Below are 20,031 nucleotides of genomic sequence, written 5' to 3'. Positions count from 1 at the left end.
TTGGGCTCACGTTCCAGGGATACAAAGTCTCAAGACCTCATTTGGTGATTGCCTTCTTGCTGACAGAGTACAGACCTTCACAGGGTGAGAGTCAGAGAGTATTTGTGTCCCTTTAAGGCTCCCTCTGCTGCTTCTCAGTCTCTTCCGATAAAGGCACAAGACTCAATATTTGGAAGTTTACTCTAATGAACATCTATTTATCTCCCAGAAATCCCAGATCTAAACATGAGTCGGGTTGTTCCTACCATCTTAATACATCACAGTGAAACTAGAGTGTCAATACCTGGACCTGAACAGAGGACCTTTAAACACCACAAAAACCATAACACATAATAAACACAATAAACTAAGGTCAGGGCTCAAGGTTCCTCAGTGCTTCCTTGACTTTCTATCTTAACAAGAAAATAAGCGGAAATATTCTCTAGACCATAGCATCTGACTGTACCTAAGACTCCTGCAGTCTCTAACCTGTGTTCCTTTGTGTCCGTAACTGTTGTAATTGCTTCTGCTGCTTTACTCTTCAGCTTTTGCCATCTTTGATTAGTAAAAGAGCCCCTTCCCCAAAGTAGCTCCTCCTTCGCAGCTTGGTGGAGCTTTACAGAAGTCATAGATCTCTTTTATGGTTGTCCCTATGCTCCATCTTTTAGATACACATATCAAACTACAGCGTTTAATGTGTCAAGGAATCGTCTTAATGAAATCGGAATTAAGGGATTATGAGTGAGCATAGTCAGAATGACTTGACAGTTTTCTGAAGCATTCCGCAAAGCAAGGTGTGCTAAGAAATCAGGACCCACTACCTCAGAGACCTCCAGGACAATGGGACCAGGTGGTTGAAGAAGAGGGAGGTGATGCTGATTCATGACAAAGTCACAGAGTCACTTTTTTACCGAATGCCAGTTCTATAAGTAACCAGATAATACTTTTCTTATTTCAAAAACCCATTTTAGACCAGTTAGAGAAAGCCATTTTCCTGACTTGCAATGAAGAAAAAAAATTTCTTTATCATTTTTAGAACCACTTAAACTACTATTTATCTGAAGGTTCTATAATGAAGCAGATCCACTCAAGCTTCCAACTTCTGTATTGAATTCATTTCTGTAAAAATGGCAGAAAGGAACAGGGTACTGTGGGCATAGCAGAGCGACAGACACACAACGGATAGGCAGATCCACACTTTATTAGTCTCCGAGTCTTGCCCTGGATACTTGTCTGTCTTTTGATAACTGACTTTTCTCATGTCATCTTTTTTTCTTCCCTAGATACCTTTATCAATGAATGTGTCAACCTTTCTGGCATACGACCAGCCCACAATAAGTTACTGTGGGGTCCATCATGAACTCCTCTCCCATAAGTCCTTCGAAACGAATGCACAGGAAGACACGATGGAAAGCCACCTAGAGACTGAGCTGGACTTGAGCACAATCACGTCAGCTGGCCGCATCAGCGACCATAAACCACAGCTGGCCTGACCGAGCTGAGCAGTAGGCCAGGCTTGCTACCCAACTATAACCTCAACCGCAGAAAGAGGAGAATCTGTTCACTGCAACTCTTGAGTACAAAACAAAAGCAAAACTCCCCTGTTCAAATAAACAAAATTCTAAGATTGGTTCATGAAATAAAAGAAGACATGAATTGTTTCAAGTCTATACTTTGTAACTAGCTAAGTTGTGCAGTATTTTTTTGACTTTGACAGAGAATGACCCTGAAAACAAAATGATCATTTTTTTCCAAAACTCATCCTACCTACATGTAAAAAAAATTGTACAGCGCTAATGTATTTTTCATATTATAAAGTTTCAATTCTAGAAACAACTGGTATGTACAGTACCGTAATTTAATTATGCTTTACAAACTTTACACCTTTCAGTTTCTAAAATTTTAAATTAACAAACATTATTTCTTGTGTTCTTGAGAGTTACTTGGTTTTGTAGGGGCTGTTTTGTTACTGCATTTGTGCCCAGAAACCTTGACTCTGAAATCTGCTGTGCGAATAATGCACGATTTTTTTATCATTATCATGCTTACTGCATAGAATTTTATCTACTTGTTCCAGAGATAATACATTAACCAAAAGAAGGTTTTAATTGTTCAGACGTGTAAGAGGTTCTTCAATTACATAGACAGGTCTTTCTTATAAATGAAAAAAAAAAACAGTTTTTTTTTAACAGTTCTTCTAAGACTTAACTGTTGCCTTGAATTACAGCCTAGTTTCTAAGCAGTGAAATGTAATGACAAAGAGGAATATTTTGACAAAATATTTCCGAATGAATGACTCATTATTTCATTCTTTGAGTAACCATTGTTAAGGGTAGGGGAAAGCATGGACCAAACATCACGGGGAAACAGAGGTCGTAACCACAGCAACAGACTTCTATACACTTCAAAGGTGCAGCTAAAGTGACAAAGAAAAACCCCTGTTACATCTCCCTGTTGTCAGGCCAAGGTGGGAGGATATGGCATAATTGTACAGTAGCAATTTTTTTCTCTTAATTAACCCAAAGTGGTTTATCTAAAAATAACCAAGAGTCAGTTCAAACTGTGCCTGGTTCTTAAGGCAAGTTTTCATTTGGAAGGTGAAATTATATTTGGGGAACATCTTGTAAGAAAAAAATACAGATTTTTTTTTCTTATTGTGTGCCACACCTAGGAAAGAATTTTATACATCTGGTTCTTTGAGGATAAACAGAATAGACAGAATAGACTGTTCCATTGTTTATGTTGTTGTTGATTTGAGATTTTAGCTGCAAATTATCCAAAACAATAACCAAGAGATGTTGGCCATCAGTCTAACTCATATGTTGGTTGTGTGATTGTGTTTTAAACTGGATTCAAATGAGATAAAGAAAACCTGTTCTTTTCTGCAGCTAAAATGACCACTTGTGTCTGTCATCCGACAGGTTATTATTGGAAATATCAAGTTTGTTCATGGTAACCAGATATTCCCCTTTTTGGTTTGATTTTTGTTTTGCTTGTTTTTTTTTTTAAAGAGTATTTGGATATAAAACTGCAAGTATTAATTGTTATGTGAGGAGAAACATTTTTTTTCCTCATGGTTTAACTTGGTATTTGTGACATCAAAAGCAGAGAAGGAAAAACATCAATCTAACAGGTCAAACAATCATAAGAGATAGCGAAAACGTTAGTGAAAAGCATTCTCAAACCGAATTCTTTTGCCTCCTAAGACATACTTTCTGTATGCATCTAGTTGTACACAGGTTGATCACAGCCAACTTAATACCACCAGAAAGGAAGAAATTCAAAATTGTAAAGCAAATCTCTGTTGAAAGAAAAAGAAAGCAAAATATTGGAAGAAGCAAATATTAACTTTAATGTAACTACAAATGTCACCGTACTTGTATCAAATATTTAGCATTCCAGAGTTTGTAACATATTTTGCATAAATTATTTGCTATTCAATATTTTTGTTATGCAATTCTAATTTTAACCTCAGTTGCTTTCCAGTTTCTCGTTTCTATGCAATGTATTTTTCTAATTGTTCTTGATCCCTTACACTGAGATTTAGCTCCAAACAACATTTAAACTGGGTTACAAGCTTATTCTTTGTGAGTCTGAAATCAAATGGAGAATTTTATCATAAAAACCAAAATGTCATTGGCAAGTTTTTCATTAGAAATCACTCTCCCAAAGATTTAAAAAAAAAAAAAAAAGGCATTAATTTGTAAGACTAAGCAACCTTCAAACTTTTTCCAGACACTTTTCAAGTTGACAAGTGACTTTTTAAAAAAAAAAACCGTACACTTCCAAAGGAGCCTTGCAAATGTACACAACACCCTTGATTTCCTGATGCAGACCACTAAAACCTTTTTAATATATTATTTTTGCAAATTCCTTGAGAATTCTCGTATGTTCACACAGTGTATTCTAACCATATTCACCCCTTAGCTCCTCCCTAACTGTCCTAGACCTACCCCATCTGCATCTCCAGACTTCTTCCAACGTCATATCCTTTTCATAGATCCAAACTTCTGGGTCCAAACTGTGCTACCCATGGACACCTGGGTGGGGCCCTAAACTGGAGCATGAGCGACCTACCAGGAACCACACTCCTAAAAACAACCTCAAATATTATTCCTCAAGCTTTTCATTTCCTCAGCCGGGAACAATCAATGGGGACAATCACCTTGGAACTGTCGTTGGTATTTTTCTGTGTCCTCGGCTATAAGAAGCTAACAACCTACAAATTCTGAGATCTTTCACATTTGACATTAAGTCCAGAGGGTCTTTAAATAAATGAGAGGTAGCTGAGGCTAAAATCTGCTAAAGGAGGTGATCACACATATGAAATTTTTGTTATCTTGTATCAAAATTTTTGTTATTTATAACTTCTCTTTTTCAGCATTTACCATTCTCCCATTTCTCCACCAAACCACCTGCCAAACCCCTGTGTTCTCCTTCATGTCTTCTGCTCAAGTATCTAAACAAGAAAACACACACAAAAAAAAAAGCTGTTTGTCTGCCGGTTGCAGTTGAAAACTGCAACATCTGACCCATCGTGGTTACAACAGTGGCTAAAGGCAGCCAGTGTTTTAAGGTTTACCGATCCCACGAGTTATCTCATCCTGCAGTCTTAAACAATCCTGTGAAGATACATTCTTGTCCCAGGTTGAGACCCATCCAAGGACACAGAGCTGATGGCCAATGATGGGTTGAACCACTCTCAAAGCCCAGAGGTTGTTTTTCCATTACACTAAAAGCTCCCCCATCTCTCTGGCCAGAGCCAGAGAACTCCCAGAGATGACAGACAGAAGACATTAGGCCTGTCATTTACTAAGCTCTCATTCAACGTAGAAGTCTGTACAATATATGAGTCTCTGCAGACAAGGCACTAGTTTGCTCGAGATGATGATAATTTAGTTGAGGATTTAGTTCAGGAGTACTGAAGCCACACATTTACTACGCAGGTCGTTTGTGAGCACACGGCTCCTCACTCTCAAGATGTGAGACAAGCAGACCCATCTGAGTACAGAGGGAAAATAAGAGTCACAAAAACAGAAACTCAAAACAACCGGTCTACACTGAGATCATTCCGGTGGTCGTATAAAGCCCATAATACAGAGCTCATCATGCCATCAACCGATGCATGCTTGATTCAGAGTTAACAAGAAAGGCATTTGCTTTTCTTTTTGTGTTTTTGGCAAGATTTTTTTTTAAACCACGAATTCTTTTTGGGGAGAACTATCATAATAAATCGCTTTTTTTTTTCATTTGTAAGAAAGATAAAATATCAGTTATTCAAAACAGACAGAAATACCAGAAACTATGACAGGCTGTGGATATCAGGGGGGGTTATCATCTCTTCATCTCTGTCTCCTCCAGGATGGTTCTAGAAATCTCATAAAAACCAGCAAGACTTTTAATATAAATTATATTTTGGAAAGCAATATAAGCCAAATTTAACACTCGAGAAAACATAACCCAGTCTGAACTCAGATCTGTCTGCTTTCGGAAACTGCTTAGAAATCGCAAAATTTATTTTGCAAAGATATTTTCTAAAATAAACTGTTTAGGAGAGTAAAAAAATACACTTAGTTTTGACTATCCCTGACTGGGAGACAGATATCCACTCTCAAACTAAATGCTAAAAATAAGTAAAGAAACTGGAAGAAAGAAAAGAGAGCTAGTAGGAGCTTGTAGAAAGCTGGAAGAACAAAAATCAGATGCTTGGGTAGAAAGCACATGATCAGGGAGATGCAGGGAGCCTGCAATTCTCAACAGTTGATCTTGTAACTTTGTATGTGTATGTTTGAGCATGCATGTTTGTGTATGCATGTTGGTGTGTGTGTGTGTGTGTGTGCGCACATGTGTGCACATTCGTGTGTGTGTGTGTGTGTGTGTGTATGTGTGTGTGCTCACAATGCGTGCATGCATGAATACACGTATAAGTCAGAGCTCACCCTTGGATGTCTCTCTTCAGCTGTTGTCCTTCTTGGTTTGGGGAGCAAAGTCATTTGGAACCATAGAGAATCCTAGAGTGATAGACTGGCAACCATAGAGAATCCTAGTATGCTAGACTGGTTAGCCAGCTAGCTGCAGGGATCTATAGCTCTGCATCCCCACCAGCACATTCATCATTTTTATGTGGGGATGATACTCATATGTCCAGGCCTGCACAGTTCCACTTTACCAACTGAGATGTCTCCAGGGCCCATCTCATAGCCCTGAAGAGTTGCTCATATTGAGTAGCGATCTAACATGTCAGAGCTCATGAACGGGCGTACATTCCTGATGGGTTGGCTTTGTAGTATGAATTCAGATAAACTATGATAACAATAAAAGTCTCCAATTTGCATCCGTTACCATAGGAGCTTATCACAGCTATCCCTATGTTGAGATGCCAAGCACAAGTGATCCAGGAATGATGTTTTAAAAGCTGTGACATCATCATGAGGGTGAAGTAGGCTGGCAACCAGCAACTGTGCCATGACTGGAAAATACAGTGGGAGAAATTGTTTAGAGAATTTAGAGGCAAACAAGCCCCAGAAGGCTGAGTGTTTACTTTTTAATAGTGTTCTGCGACCTTCGTAAGATTTTATTGTGCAGTTAAAAAGCAGCTATATTTAATTTTTTTTAAAAAAAATTAGAGTTAAATTCACATTTTAAAAGGTCTACAGTTGGTTGCCATTATAAGGACATTGAGTGCACCAGCTTTCCAGGACTTACTGAATTCTTAAATTCTTTCCTTCTGAGATTTATAGATTTCCTTCCATATATGTGTCTTCCTACAAAGCTGAATGACATTTTTGTACATGTATAAATCAGATTATATTTTAAATGCACAGGAGACCCTGTAAATAAAGGATCCTTGCAATAAACCCTTTTTGTTTTCTGATCTGAACTACCAGGCACTCATTTAATTTATCTGTAGGAAATTGATCTCCATACATCTTTGGATGTATGATTCAACCCCCATACCATGTCACAGGTAGTGGCCCCTGGAGCCATCGTAGGCTCTGATTATACATAACAAAAAAAAGAGTTGTGTCCAGGTTCTAAAGCAGTCTACACAAAGGACCCCAGGCAGCCAGTTCTTACTGATTTTAATCTCGAGTAATCTGAAACGTCATATGCAGCCAGAATACATAAAGTTGAGAGTTTTATATTTCCTTGTTTGAACTTCTGCCAATCGTCACATCCTTGACGTTATTGAGAGGTTTCAAGTGGCCAGATTTATTGAATCACAACCTCTGTCACCACGCGTAACAAATGCATTGTTAATACAGTGCTTAGGTACCACCATATGCCCAGGGATGAAGTCTAGGAAAAAAAAAACATTGCTCCATTGACTTTTACCTTTTTTTCATGTCGTTATATCACACTTTATTCTAATCTGAAAGTATTAGCCCTATGTTTTAATGTAGCAGTGCGAGCCTAGTTTCCCAAGCACAGTGGAACTTACATCTTGAGTAGGGGAATATAAAGCAAAGGGTAACTACACTGATGTCACCGGGATGTTTCCCACGAACTGTTGTTTGAAGACTTGGCGCCTGTAAACCTCTCAACAGGCAACTTTGAACCTGAGAGCTACTTCACCTTCCAGTTACTTTTCTGGGTAGTGACATACTAGTTAAAAGATGGAGGGAGAGAGAGGCAAGGATGCATTTCTAGAGATCTCTGTCCAGGTTCCCTGAGTGGTGGCCAGGTCCCCACCGAGATGAAGGGTCCCAGTAGAAAATGACTGTCCTTGGACCTTGTTGCTTCCCCAGGTTGGGTCAGTTCTGCAGAGAAGACTTGACTCCAAAGGCATCGGCGCCTTTTATTCATACGACAAAAGGAACTGGGGGAATTTTCTTCTTAGCTGGAAAATTTCATTCCTCGGGAGCTTGGCATCACCGACTGTTAATACGTATGACGACGCAGCCGCTATTACGTTCTCACCTCATCTGGAAGCCATTTTAGAAGACAGTGTTCTATAGGGTAAACTCGGGACGGTAGCCCAGAGCTTGTGAGTTCAGTAGTAGAGTAGTAAAGGATTCATATCCAGATTGTCAGACTCCAAGAACGTGCTCCACACACCCAAAACACATTTGAAAACAAGAGAGATGATTTTTACACAATACAACTAGGCTTGTAGGTGTTTAGTTAGAGAGGCTGTTAAATGGGACCAAAAAAAAAAGTATTCATCATTCCAATTTAGAAAATCACATTCTGTAAAGATATTCTTGAAATTCTAAATTATTATCTTAATGGAAACAAATGTCACCAGCCTTTTGAGGTTTTATGCATTATTTTCTTTTAAAAATAAATAAAAACCTGGATGCTTAAGGTGCCTCAACAGGCAAAGGTACCTTTCTTCAAGCCTGACACCTATGTTTCATCCCTCAAACCCAAGCTATGCAAAGTAGGAATTGCCTATCACAAATCACATATACACACACAATGTGCATACACACACACATATACCCACCCACAGATGTGTATACACATATACATCTGTACATCATACAAACACACCACACAGACACACCTAACACACATGTGCATGCGCGCACACACACACACCATGCAGTAGCTCTAGGAACTAATATTAGTATTTTACTCTAAAACACTATCTGAACATGCAATATCATCATCAACATGTCTGTCTAGTGAAACGTGGTGACTTGCACCTATGGGCCCTAACCCATGACTGTGACTGGCAGAATGGGGCTGTCAATCTAGAGGGATTCATACTCCAGCAAATGGAGACCCTCATTACATCAGCTTGCTCTGGCTCCACTGCCATGATACATAAGTTTCATCCAAGAGTATCTAGAATGATTCTACTTGTGGACTGCAAACATGTTCCTGGCATCAGGATTGAAAATGTGAGAGACAAGGAAGAGGACAAGAAAACAAGATGAGAGGTGAGTGGAGGAGTGCATTCTGAGTCAGAAGATATTCAAGCTACGGCTGCAAATAAGCCTTGGAATGATTGAAGCAACCGTTGCCACCAAATGCCATCAGCAGGAGCCGGTGAAGACGCTGAGGAGAAAAGGAACACAGGTATTTGTGCTTTTAAGCATCTCCACATACAGGCTATACACAGAAAGAAAAAAAAAACCAATTCTCTTCTACATTCATTTTGTCTTTGAATTTAATTTTTGACGTATTAATTTCCATGGATTAGATAGTGTTAGCTGTCTTTCAATAGTTTGACCATAATACCCAAGGGAACAATTTAAATGGAGGCAGGATTTATTTTGGCTTATAGTGTCAGAGAGTTCAGTCTACAGTCCTTGATTCTGTTGACTCTGGTTCTGTGGGAAAGCTGAACGCCATGGTATCAGAAGCATGTGGCCGAGGCTGCTCTGTTATGAACAAAAAGATATGGACAAAGAAGGGGAGGGTCCAGGGAGAGACAAAGCCTCCAAGGACATGATGTTCATGAGTCAGTATCTCTACGTACTGAAGTCACATTCACCTCCCAAAACACCACCACATGAGAAATCACTCCTACATGGGCTCTCAGGGGACAGAAGGCACTTCATATCTGAACCAGACAGACATCCTTAAACTTCTGTCAGTTTGGTTCTCTCTTTATCCAACTTCAAGCCAAGTTCTATGACCCAACATTGTATTTTTGGTTTGGCTTTTCAGAGTCAGCCCTTATTCTGTACACCATCACTTTGTGAAGGGATGGGTTGCGTTTTATCTTTTCCTGCCTCTGAATTGCAGTTATGGGATTTAAAAAAAAAATGAACTTGATGTGGCACTTTGGTACTACCATTAAGAATGAGAAGAATCTCCCTAATACTCTATTTCTCATAAAACAAAAATGTAGTTTGGGGACACTTCTTTTTAACCCTTTATCTTTTAAGCTGAATGGTTTTCAAATAAGCTGAAGTCATGCTTTTTACAACTAAAAATACTAATATTGCAATTATGAAAATGTTGATCATATTCGATAATTCCCACATAAAGGAATGTATACTTATTTTTTGAAAGAACAACTTGAAACCAAACATGGGTTACTACAGACCACAATCCAGTCAGCTCAAAGAAATATGGCAAAATGCTCACTCTCTGAGTATTTCATCTTTATTAATCCATTTATTGGCTATTCTGATTATCATGGATAATAGGATAACAAGAACTCTAAGGAATTCAGTAATGTTGTCTACATCTTAAGAAACCAAGAAAAATGACAAAGCAAAAAAATTATAGAATATGAGGCTGGCAAAATATGGAACCAATGATTAAAAAAAAAGTGAAGGCTATATTGCTAGAACAAGCCCTGCTAACCGCCTACCGGGTGTCTACCTCACGAGCACTACTCTTGAATTTAAATGTCTCTACATTTAATTGGGGCTCAAACGCTTGCCATGTTTTGTTTTGTTTTGTTTTGTTTTTTCAATTCTACTCTGTGTACGCTCCAATTCTACCAAGTGTGATCTTTCTTTGGTAGGGACAAATGAAGCATATTAATTCTCTATGGGAATAACTCTCAATAAAGTATTAATAATCCATTCTGAAGGCTAACTCAGGTAAGCATGCTAAGTTAATATGATTGTGTGCATTGAATAAAACGACTTCTTGGAAGCTAACCACTAAAACACGTTCATCTGGTGAAAACAGGTTGCTCTTTGGCTTCATGTGAAACTGATTTGCTTTCTTTTGTTTTTTTTTTTTTTTTCAGACATTTTGTTCTTTAGGTAAGTACTGGTGAACACTAACCAGAATTTTTATTCCATAAACCAAGTCCTTTTGGTAGGTCCACTCTCCTTAATAAAGAAGCTAACAGAAAACATAGCAAAATGCCAAGATTAGACTCACTTCAGGGACAGAGACAAGCAGGACTGCTGATGTCTGGCAAAACATGAGGCTGTTTCTTTATTATATAGGAACAATTGTCTATTAAGCCTTTCTTTTAAAGGCCTCTTCAAACAGGTGTAATTCAACTAAGGAAGAAAAAAGGTGCCTAAGCAGCTAATTTAGTTCTCGGTAACTTCTTTGGGGGGTGGGGGTAGGGGTGGGGAGTAGGTTGCTGCTAGTGGTTCAGGCTGGCTTGAAACTGGTAACAGTCTTCTAATTCCCCAACACCCTGCCTCAGCCTCCTGATTGTTGAGAACACATGAGTGGGTTTTTTTTTTTTAAGTTAAAAACGTATCTATTGAGGTTTTTCTTATCACTTGGAGTATTATGCAATTATCTTTGGTGGTGTGAGCTACAAATTCTCATTCACAAATATCTGGTGCATTTGTTTTTGTTTTTTTTTTAAACACAGAAACTGTCTCTGTGTGTTGATCTGTGTATATGTACATGGATGCATATGTGTGCAGCTGTGTGCTCTCTCTCTCTCTCTCTCTCTCTCCCTCTCTCTCTCTTCTCCTCTCCACACCCTTCATTCTTTGTGTGTGTATGTCTTCTCCCCCACTCTCTCCCCACCCCTGCACCCTTCATCCTTTGTGTGTGTGTGTCTGTGTGTATGTATGTATATGTGTATGTACGTGTGTTTATGTGTGTGTATATATGCATGTGTGTGCATGCATATGTATGCATGTATAAGTGTGTGTGTGTGTGTGTGTGTGTGTGTGTGTGTGTGTGTGTGTGTGTGTGTGTTTTCGTGTACCAACCTCTGGGTTTCCCTCAAATGCTCACTCCCTTATTTTTGAGAGATGGTCCCTCATTGAACCTTGTAGTCACTGAACCTAGGCAGTCACAGACTGGACTGACTGGCTAGCAAGCCCTGAGGATCCAACTTTTCCCAATAACACACACTTTTCACTAGGGACACATTTATAAAAGCCATCACTGTTGGTTTTTAAGTGAGTAGTAGGTGTCCAGATTCGGGTCTTCATGCTTGTGTGGCAGACATGTTTATTGTTGGAGCCATTTCCTTGGCATAGCTAAATTTTGTCACAATTCTGTGGGTTTTTTTATTTAAATTAATCAAGTATTTATTTGTTTATATGGCCTTTACTATAACATGCCAAGGGCCAGGATAACAAAGAGATGCAATGCCTGAAAGCCAATAAGGAAGCATGACTTACTTCAGTTTGTAAAATTGAAGCTTCTTTATGATGCTACAGAAGGAAGGTAGAGAATGCTGAGTTCTACTGGGAAGAGACTGGAAAAGAACTGTTAAATGTTATTCAAGTCCTGAATGATGTCAAACATACATGTCATATATGACAGGCAGGCACCACTTAGGGTCTAGAGGTACATGTCTGTGAGAAGTAAATTCTGAAACCCCGGAACCATATTTTCTCTGCCCAGGACTCCCCTAAAATAGCTATTTAGTGTCTTCTAAATTGAAGCTTCAAATATTACCACGACTGCCGAGCAATCATATGCAATTCTAGTAACTAAATGAAAAGAGTAATTAAATTATTAAATAACAGTGAATTGCCAGAAGAGTTTTTTCCTTCGTTTTGTATTTTAAATATGCATGGATTTTTATATTCACATAAATACAGTACATTTTCATATTTATATTTAAAATGACAGGCTATGTGAAATATCCTGCTGTGGTTCTTAGTTTAGGACTCTGTTAGGGTGTGGTGTTCAAGAATGTATGCTGACTTGAGTAAGTTTTCACTACCAACTAGATATGGCATAAGACATGTAAAAATGAGTAGAAATTATGTGTAGAGCCTTCTGTATGTTATTTCATTACAAGGAAATAGTTTCAAAAGGAGAGAGACACAGAGACAGACACATACACACAGAGAGAGACAAAGGGAGGGAGAGAGTGAAAGAGAGAGAGAATGGGTTCACATCAAGCAACAAATAGACTCATATAAACCGTGTTCTCTATATGAACACGTGTTTCTAAGGAAACTTTGAGTGTTTCCCTTTAGCAAACACCTCTCTTATAAGAATAACATTATTCCCAAAGGATCCCAGTGCTTATCTGATGCTTAAGGGAGATTTTTGCTAAATCCTAAAGAAAGCATCCTTCTTAACTAAGCAAAGCTGAAAAAAAAAATTAGTGAAATCAGTAGTCAGTTCAAGGTGTGGCCTCCTGATATTTCTTCATAGGAAAATGAGATTTAAATTTTAGGACTCCAGAATACCAATATTGGCATGAAGGGAACTCTTAGTGAGTAAATCTATCTTTATGAACACCAAGGATGCAGTGTCTAATCTAGAACACTCTTCAAGTTGTGTACAGGCAGCCCTTGAGAGTCCACAGTACACGCATTATTATATTCAGATGATTATTCTTCAAAGACAAATTACATATAAGTTCTTCCTCTAATATAGACAGTTACTCCCATTGTGGTTCATGCTATGTGACAGGAAATGAGTCCCCAAGTTAATTCACTGGACTATTACTCATTCAACTAATCACCTGCAGCATCTAGGATATGAGTACTTTGGTGTCATTTTAATTGTTTTTATTTGAGTGTCTGAAGATAGATCATGTGTATTCATGTCCATAGAGGCCAGAAGTGGGTACCATCCAGAGATGGATGGTAGTTACACATGGTTGTGAAGTATCCAATGTAAGTGCTGAGAACTCACATCCTCTGGAAAAGCACCAGGCACTCTTAACCACTGAGCCCTCTAACCAGCCCCGCCAGTTATTTTTAAGTGGCATAGAAGCATGGTCTCTAATTTGTTAGTGACTATAAACTACATTGTGGCAGCCTTCAGTCTCTGAAGTGTCACACTTGATCTTTTAAATGCCAGTTAAGAGGTAGCAGAACTCTGGGAGACTCTAGTTTTAAGGAAAATGGTTTTCATTTCACTGGGGATGGGGCGGGACTGTTGGGATGAATATGAAAATGATATTTCTACTTCTGGATGGACCTAAGTGGAGCAGGATAGAATGGAATGACCAAGAATGAGGCAAACGATCTCTAGAAAGACAGAGATGCTAGATAATCTTCACGTAGCTGGGCGTGGTGCACACCTGTTACCCCAGCATTTGAGGGACTGGTGCAGGAAGACACTGAGTTTAAGACATGCCTAGGCTCCAGGGTAAGAGCTTGGCTTCAGAAGAAAATGCTCTCTGCCTGCCATCCGGAGCTTGGAAGCTGGCAGACTGTGGTACTCTCAGAATTTCCCATCTAAACGGTCTCCACCATTCACCTTCATGACTGTGCCCACCTCTCATACTTTCCAGTGACCTGTGACATTTTTAAATAAGAACTACATGATAAAAGGGCTTTAAACTAATAATCATAAGGAGATGGGGCATACTTATTTTTGCTGCATTCCTCACAGTATATCAAGCTTGCTATGAATCTCATCCTCCAAACACCCCTCCTTTAAAACGTTTGATACAACCAAAGTCACCATGGAAATCATGGAAAGAGAAGAACATGGACAAGTGCTGGACACCAGTAATGGCCTGTAGAGAAGAGGAGTCAACCCAAATGACCATTGATCATCTGAATAGCAGGGAGGCATGGACCTTAAATTTCTCCATGTCACCAGAGCAGGCTATAGGTGACCCTGGTAGAAAAGTAAGCAAATGACAATGGAAGAGTCCTTAAACAGAAGAAGGAAAATAGTCTACAGTTCTGAATTATTCACTCCTCCTCCAGCCCATGCTTCTGTCATGCCTTCCTTTCCTGTGTGAGTTTAACATCGCATACAACATACACATGTGTTCCTGAACCAATAAGGAGAGCAAAACTAAGGAGAGACAGCTGCACGTCCCAGGGTGAATATGCCAATATTATAATGATATTTTATTAGCCTAGTAGGGGCGCAAAGAAGGCCGGATTGAACTCAAAACCAGATTATTCAAGCAACTCCAGGTTGCAAAGTGAGTCTTTATTTTAAGTAAATAGAATATACCACCAGGCTTAAAAAAATTCTGACCTGACACAAAAGTTCTTTTTGACAAAGACCCTTTAATGATTGCTATAAAAGCAGCTTTTACCCTGCTAGCCTTTCTGTATTAGAACTACCATGATCCCTTAAGACTAATCAAAGGCCAGGTTTTACATAGCTGTGTATGTGACACTCAATAAAGATCTAGTAACGGATGGGTGTGGATTTCTTTTCAAATCTTTTCAGTATTTATTATGAGATTATATTTTTTCAATTCATTGCACAGTTAAAAAGCTGCTTATAGGAGTGTATTATAATAGTTACTATACAAGGAGGTCCTTATAGTTACTAGAAGGAATAGCAGAGAAATAGAAATCCTTTGTTGGACATCCTTACCTCTCTAAGACTCATGGTACCCCAAACAACACACCAGTCTACTCAGAAATACCGCTATAATTTTTTAATAAAAAAGAAGGTATCCACACTATTCAGTTATCACTGGATATAAAATTCCCAAATGGCTGGTTTCTTACCAAAGCATTTAAGCCATTTCATTCCAGAAGAAAAATCACTTAGAAGTAAGAGTCCTGGTTAGCAATGAATTATGTGCAAATCATTGAGGCACAATATTTCAATCACTTCGGTATTTTTACCCTCCCCCCAAGAATGTGTGTCAGTAATGAGGCATGAAAAGCTATTAACTGAACCATTCACACATCAAATGGATGCTGTTGTCAGTTTGTTCTCTCGATGGAAATAATGAACAACTGATTTATTTATAACTAGTAATTATGATAATACACCTTCGTTTTCCTTCATCTCATTATAGTATAGGTACACAGTGATTATCTTAGGTCATACCCAAGCTAAAACCATTTTCCCATTTAAAAAAAAATCAACTATAACTCTCATGTTTCTTTGGCCTCCATTGTGACCTTTTATAGATTTAGCTCCCTCCTTTCATTTTCCCTTTCGATTTTTTATCTTTCACATAGATGGAATTGATCCGTGCCCTGAACTTAGTAGAGGCTCAAGTGTGAATTCTAAGCCGGTGGAGAATATGTATGTTTATGTGCAAAATCACTCTAAAATGACATTTCTCAGCATTTACTTAGTGGGTTCACATTGTTTCCTTCCTGTGAAGAAAATAAACAGACCCAGAAAGGAAAGATGAGGGAGTCTAGCTTGCTCTTCGAGAGAATGAATCAGGGCAAGGGGATCTGGGAGATGACTCAGCTGGAAATGTGCCTGTCACACAGCTATTAGAGACTCGAGTTCAAGTCTCCAGCACCCACCAGCTTACATCTCTAATTCAAGTGCTGAGGGAGAAGCAGAACTCAGTAGGATCCATGCACCCCAGAGGTGCAATCAAACAAACCATTGAGCTACAGATTCAGCAAAAGACTCTTCTTCCAAACATTAGATAGAAAATAAATGAGGAAGAAATAAGGCATCTACCTCTGGCCTCCTCCCACACACAGCCACCCAGAGGTCAATGGGCACACCCAGCCATACGAACACATGCATACACCACTTGCAAAATAAATAAATAAATAAAATATAATGGAGAACATTTTGTTTCATTGGCAATACAATTGTTTAAAATTTGAGGGCCAAGAAGAACATGCCTTTTGAACATTTCATTTCTAATGCTATAATAGTTTTTTTCTTGGATAAATATTAATATTTTCAATTTCTGCTACATAACACCATACCTATACACTGGACTCTGTCTGGACTTGTTCAGATGGAGCTGGGGGGAGCTGCTTTTATTTAATAGAAAATTCCCATTTGTGAAAGTATGTATCCCTTTCACAGAAAATCATCTTTGAGATGATTCTTTAAGTAAGAACTGCATTCCATAACTGTATCCAGAAAGTTAAAACCCCTGCAGATAAATGGCTCTGTTCTACTCCCAAGGAAGAACAGAGTAACATCCCGTATTCTTGCTATCGTGATTCAGGAATCTAACACTGGGATACACTCAGCAACTCTACAGTCAGAGGAACCTTCCACTCCCTGTGGAGTGAGTGCCTCAGCTTTCTCATTTTCCATGCCTTTTTTTTTTTTTTTTAAAGATTTTCCTCTCCCTAATTCTACTTGCATAATCTTGTGCATCCTTTACAATAAGCAGTATACATTATTTTTGGAAAAGCAAAATACATAAGCAAATAAGTTAAGGATATATTCCCTACAATCGTGCTTTCCTTTTATTGAAAATATATTTTTCACACAATATATTCTGATGAAGATTTCCCTTCCCGTGACTCCTTTCAGATCCACCCCCACCTTGTCTTCCATCTGAATTCATAATTCACACCCTTTATTTTTCTATTTTGTTAGAAAACAGGCAGGCATCTAAAAAATAATAAGATAAAACAAACAAACCACAAAAAAGAAATAGGCCAAAAAGAAGAAGAAGAAGAAGAAGAAGAAGAAGGAGAAGGAGAAGGAGAAGGAGAAGGAGAAGGAGAAGGAGAAGGAGAAGGAGAAGGAGAAGGAGAAGGAGAAGGAGAAGGAGAAGGAGAAGCAGAAGCAGAAGCAGAAGCAGAAGCAGAAGCAGAAGCAGAAGCAGAAGCAGAAGCAGAAGCAGAAGCAGAAGCAGAAGCAGAAGCAGAAGCAGAAGCAGAAGCAGAAGCAGCAGAAGCAGAAGCAGAAGCAGAAGCAGAAGCAGAAGCAGAAAAATAACCGAAGAAAAGGCTTAAGAAACACATATAGGCACAGAGACACACACAGGCACACAAACAAAAATACACACACACAAAAAAGACACAAAACCAGAAACTACACTACATACACAAAAGACATAGAAGGTGAAAAACAAAACCACCACCAATAAAACTAATCATTCTGGAACCCCCAAAAAAAAAATCTCCAAAAATATAATTGAGTTCATTTTGTGTTAGCCATTGACTGCTGGGTGTGGGACCTGGCCACAAGATTTGGTTGGGGGAAATCTGCAAGTAATTACCAATTGCAGATAGCTTCTGGGTTAAGCATTGGGGGTGGGGGAACTATGTGTCTGCTTCCTCTCTCGATGCTTTGACCTCATCTGGCTTCGACCAATACAGGCCCTGTGTGTGCAGCCACAGTCTTCCTTATAGCATGGCGACCTTATCTGAACTTACTTTTCTTCCTAGTGTTATGCCTGTTCTTCCCATTATCTTATTAATAATTCATTCTTGGTTTGCAAGTTACCTATTGACAGTTATGGTAAAATGAATTACATACACACAGGGGTGGGGAGGGGAAGAAGAGAAAGAGAGAGAGAACTCATCTGTCCATACATGACTCAAATATAAAGCTCATTAAACAGAGACAGACATATGTTCAATACATTTTTTTTCAATAGTAAGAGTATAGTCTTAGTTGCTGAATTAAAAGCTCTGACAGAGTAAAGTTCAGACGAGATAGCTATCTATGGTAACATTTTAATTTACCGACATTTTGAAAGGTAGTTTTGTAATGAGTTAAATATTAGATTGATATTGTTATTATTTTTAATTAAAATTTACCATGTTTTACTCACAGTCAAGTTGCCCCTTGTAGTTAAAAAAATGTAACTATACCCAGACCCAAACATTCATTTTTCAGCATCTTGGCATCCTCAGACTCTCTTTCTGAGTTGCCCACCTGCCCTCCCCAGTCCAGCACCAAATTGAGGTAGCAGCATTTTTTTTCAATGATATCCAAGATCATCCCTATAAATACCTTAAAGACAGTTTCATGATTTGATTTAAACTGTTTTCTTCCATGGTCATTGAGACAATTAGGGTTCAACCGTGAGTCAGCTTCTGAATCTAAAACCCATTGCACATGCAACATGAATAAGAAATAAATAACCCCTTGCAGTTATGGTTTAAAATTGTTCTGGCTTGCTTCTCTGTTATGTGATAGAACACTCAATAAAAAGCAACTCAGTAGAAAAGAGGCTTTATCTGACTTACAGGTGACAGACCATCATCTAACAAAGCCTAGGCAGGAACCTGGGACAGGACTGAAGTAGGACCAGAAGCAGATGCCATAAAGATTCCTGATGTTTTTTTTTTTTGTTTGTTTTTGGTTTTTTTTGTTTTTTTTGTTTTTTGTTTTTTTTTTTTGTTGTTGTTGTTGTTGTTGTTGTTGTTTGTTTGGTTTGGTTTGGTTTGGTTTGGTTTTTTTTGGTTTTTTTTTTTTTTTTCATAACCCAGGACCTACTTGAGACTTGCTTATTGGACAATCTGATAGAGGCATTTTCTCAAGTGAGGTTCCCTTTTCCCAGAGAACCCAAACAACAACAGCAGCAACAACAAACAATAACCAAAACAAGAACAAGAAGGACAAAAAGCTAACCGCTAGTTTAAATCATTTGGGGGTTGCATCCATGATTACATGCTTCATCAGATTTTGTGGAGGAAATTAAGTAGCTGCTTTTCTTCTCCTTTTCCCAGCCTTTTGAAGAACTGAGTCAGATCTTATTAGAGTCAACACTTCCCTGGATATGACTCTGGGCGCCACATTTGTTGTCATGTGGGGTAATTTACCATAAATATCCTATATTGCAGTATTTGAACATGTGTCAGGCGATAATGTGTTTCCCCAATACAAATGAGTATGAAATACAAAAACATACCTTGAAATTGTTAAAAATCCTTTCAAGGGGTGACTTTTTCCTGTGGTGTAACATTGATCGTTCAAGTTGAGTGGCAACCTTTTAGTATCAGCAGAGAGTCTTTCAGAGCTTTTGAAATGTCACCATGAGAATTAATATAAATACCTCAGGTGGGTAAAGGAGACTTGGCTTGGACAGGTCCTCTCTTGGAAAGCAAGAAACAGGGAACCCACAAGGACGTTAATGCCCCTTCCCTTCCATTTTTTTCTCTGTGCTCTGTAAAAGAACTCTTCTCATACAGAGTCATTACCTCCACTCTCCAAAATAGCTCAAAGAACTAGAAAGAAATTCTCGACTGGAACTGGGATTCTGAGAAGAAAGGATGAAGTTTATGTGAAGGAAACAAAATGTTTATGATAGTACTATCATAAACTCAACTGTATTTACAAGGGAGAGTTCGGATAAATTTGAACATCTGAAGCCGGTGTCTATATGTGCATGCACGTGCCTGTATGTATTTGCGTGTGCGTGTGTGTGTGTGTGTGTGTGTGTGTGTGTGTGTGTGTGTGTGTGTTAAATGCATGGGGAGTGGTCTCTGCCTCCCTTCTACTTCCTCCTGCCTCCCCCTGCCTCCCCCTACCCTCCCCCACCTCCCCCTGCTTTCCCCTGCATTCTCATTCCTCTACTGTCTCTGTCTCTGCCTCTGCTTA

The 20,031-nt window shown here is 38.8% G+C and overlaps 2 protein-coding genes across 4 annotated transcripts in view; one reads left to right on the top strand and one right to left on the bottom strand.

The window, feature by feature from the left end:
* Lrrtm3 (leucine rich repeat transmembrane neuronal 3) overlaps positions 1-3,020 on the top strand; it is a 170,542-nt gene extending 167,522 nt beyond the window's left edge. The window contains exon 3 of the mRNA XM_034524720.2: positions 1,263-3,020. Coding sequence (XP_034380611.1) covers positions 1,263-1,472 — 210 coding nt within the window. The 3' untranslated portion in view covers positions 1,473-3,020. The remainder of the gene's footprint in view (positions 1-1,262) is intronic.
* Ctnna3 (catenin alpha 3) overlaps positions 1-20,031 on the bottom strand; it is a 1,449,584-nt gene that overhangs the window by 1,029,675 nt on the left and 399,878 nt on the right. The gene's annotated exons all lie outside the window — the stretch shown is intronic.

The sequence above is a fragment of the Arvicanthis niloticus genome, chromosome 20, assembly GCF_011762505.2.
Source record: "Arvicanthis niloticus isolate mArvNil1 chromosome 20, mArvNil1.pat.X, whole genome shotgun sequence".
Taxonomy (NCBI): domain Eukaryota; kingdom Metazoa; phylum Chordata; class Mammalia; order Rodentia; family Muridae; genus Arvicanthis; species Arvicanthis niloticus.
This window is presented reverse-complemented; position numbering and strand designations above follow the sequence as displayed.